General features: G+C 59.7%; 1 protein-coding gene across 1 annotated transcript; it reads left to right on the forward strand.

Annotated features, from left to right (window-relative positions):
• Positions 1 to 82: 82 nt before the first annotated feature.
• On the forward strand, positions 83 to 2,192 carry LOC121356148 (7-methylguanosine phosphate-specific 5'-nucleotidase-like; the record flags this gene model as incomplete). The annotated part of the gene is made up of 6 exons (XM_041472262.1): positions 83 to 242; positions 367 to 465; positions 883 to 952; positions 1,353 to 1,399; positions 1,838 to 1,923; positions 2,087 to 2,192. Coding segments are annotated over exons 1-6 (411 nt in total), but the record flags the coding sequence as incomplete, so codon positions are not given.
• Between the last annotated feature and the right edge of the window lie 70 nt (positions 2,193 to 2,262).

A 2,262-nucleotide genomic window follows, 5' to 3' on the forward strand; every position in this document is an offset into this window, starting at 1 on the left:
TATTTATTTATTTATTTTATTTATTATATCTCGCCTTCCCGGCTCGTCGCTTGGGAAACTCAACCGCCAGGAGCCGCAGCGGGCGCGGGGCGGAGCACGGGAGGATTCTCCGGTTCTCCGCCCGCAGCAACCACGGAACGCGGCCGGAGCCCCGCCCGGCGCCCCCGGGCCCCGCGTTCCGGTCCCGCCCCGCGGCTGCGCGGCCCGGAACGGAACGGAGCGGAACGGAGCGGAACGAGATGGTGAGAGCGGGGCTGCGGGCCGGGAGCGCGGCCACACCGGGGGACAGAGGGGCCCGGAGGGTCTCGGTGCCCCCGGAGCTGGGGAGGGGCTCCGGGCGGCACCGAGCGGGGTCTCTGCCTGCAGGTGCCCGAGCTGGAGAAAGGCACGGTGCGGATCCGGCAGCCCGAGCGGGTGCGGAGCATCATCCGCTCCCTCCGGGAGCAGGGGGTGGCCAAACTGCAGGTACCGCTGCTCCGTCCTTTCCTTAGCCGCCCCTTCCTCGTCCCCCGGTTCCTGCTCGGCTTCTCCCAGCCCCGCGGGGAAGCACCTGCGGCTGGAGAAGGAGAAGCCCCCGAGGAGAGGGGGAAAGGGGCTGGTGGCTCCCTCCGGACCGACCTTTGGGCTCCCGGTTACGGACATTAACTGTGCGCCGGTCCCAGGGCCCTGCTCCGCCCAGGCGGGATGAAGGCGATAAGAGCTCCGGGGTGGGAGGGTGAGCACATCATCTGTCTGCCTCGTGGCTGCTAGGGGTGGCCACGGGAGATCAGCGGTGCTGGGTGCGAGTTCTCGCAGGTGGCAGCACCTTGGGCTCACTCTGGGCAGCGCAGAACGTGCTGGGTCACGGAGGGACGAGCTTTGTGCTTTTCTCCCCTCTTCCAGGTCATTTCTGACTTTGACATGACGCTGAGCAGGTTTGGTTGCAATGGCAGGCGCTGCCCCACGTCTCACAGTGAGTGGAAGCCGTTGTTTTTACTGTTGCTTGTTCTGTTTGGTTTCTGTGTTTGTACTTGATGTGGTTCCTGTCATCCCCTGTACCCTCCTCTGCCAAGCCTGGCCGCTCTGTCCTGTCCCCTCGCAGGTCTGGGCCTCGCTGCCTGGTGCCAGCTGCCCACTGCAGGAGCCAGGAGCCAGCTCCTGGGCTGGCTGCCTTCATCCCACTGCCCACGGGCACCGAGGCTGCTCAGGGGCTCAGAGTGGGAGCCACTGCCTTGGGACCCCTCAGCGAGCCTGTGCTCAGGTCACGGTGTCACCACGGCTTGTACTGGGAGCAGCCAGCACTGAGACACAGGGGAGGTGCTGTAGAAAGCCTCTTTATGATTCTGTGCTACATCATTTTATTTTCTTTGCAGACATCCTTGATACCAGCCGTGTGATCAGCGAGGATGGCAAGAAGAAGGTGGGTGCTGTGTGTAAGGCTTGGTGGCTGTTGTACCTGTCACCTGTCATTGGGAGGTCACAAGGGCTGCTGTGGCAGCTCTCCCAGCTGTGGTGGCTGCCAGAATGGAGTGAGAAAGTGTCCAGGCTGCATTTCAGCCAGCAGTGACAGAGGAGAATTTAAAAAGGGAACTCAAATTTGCATGTGCAGCTGTGGGTATTTCAGTTTGATAAGAGGAAGAAGGGAGGGCTGTTTGTACCTGCAGCACTTGGAGTGAGGTGAGGGCCAGCCAGGCTGCTGAGAGTTCCAGGTGTGCTCTGAGGGAAACTGCTCAGTGACAAGGTTTTGGTTGTGTTTGGGAAGAGCAATGCTTTGGAGAACTTCAGAAATGCTAGTTTTGTTTAGTCTCTTTAGAGCTGATGTTCACTTTGTTCCTTTTCCCTCTGTGTGACACTCCAGCTGAAGGATCTGCTCCACTATTACTATCCCATTGAAATAGATCCCAACCGGACCCTGGAAGAGAAACGTCCCCTCATGGTGGAGTGGTGAGTGCTGTTTGTGGTGAGGCCTTGTCCTGACAACCTCTTGTCCCTGAGGATACAGGACATGGGGCTTGAATCATCCCTGGCCTTGGCAGGGATCCCACAGGGTTTAGCTGTTGTGACTCTGCCTGCAGCTCTGTCACTGCCTTTCCCTCATCAAATACAGGTGGACCAAAGCCCATGAGCTGCTTGTGCAGCAGAAGATCCACAAAAGTGACATAGCCCAGATCGTCAGAGAGTCAGAAGCGATGCTCAGGTACCAGCTGGGGGATGTGATGCTGAGCTTTGGGCACAGGGATGTGATACTGAGGTGCAGGCTGGGGATGTGATGCTGAGGTTTGG

The sequence above is a fragment of the Pyrgilauda ruficollis genome, unplaced genomic scaffold (assembly GCF_017590135.1).
Source record: "Pyrgilauda ruficollis isolate IOZ18807 unplaced genomic scaffold, ASM1759013v1 scaffold2870, whole genome shotgun sequence".
Classification (NCBI taxonomy): domain Eukaryota; kingdom Metazoa; phylum Chordata; class Aves; order Passeriformes; family Passeridae; genus Pyrgilauda; species Pyrgilauda ruficollis.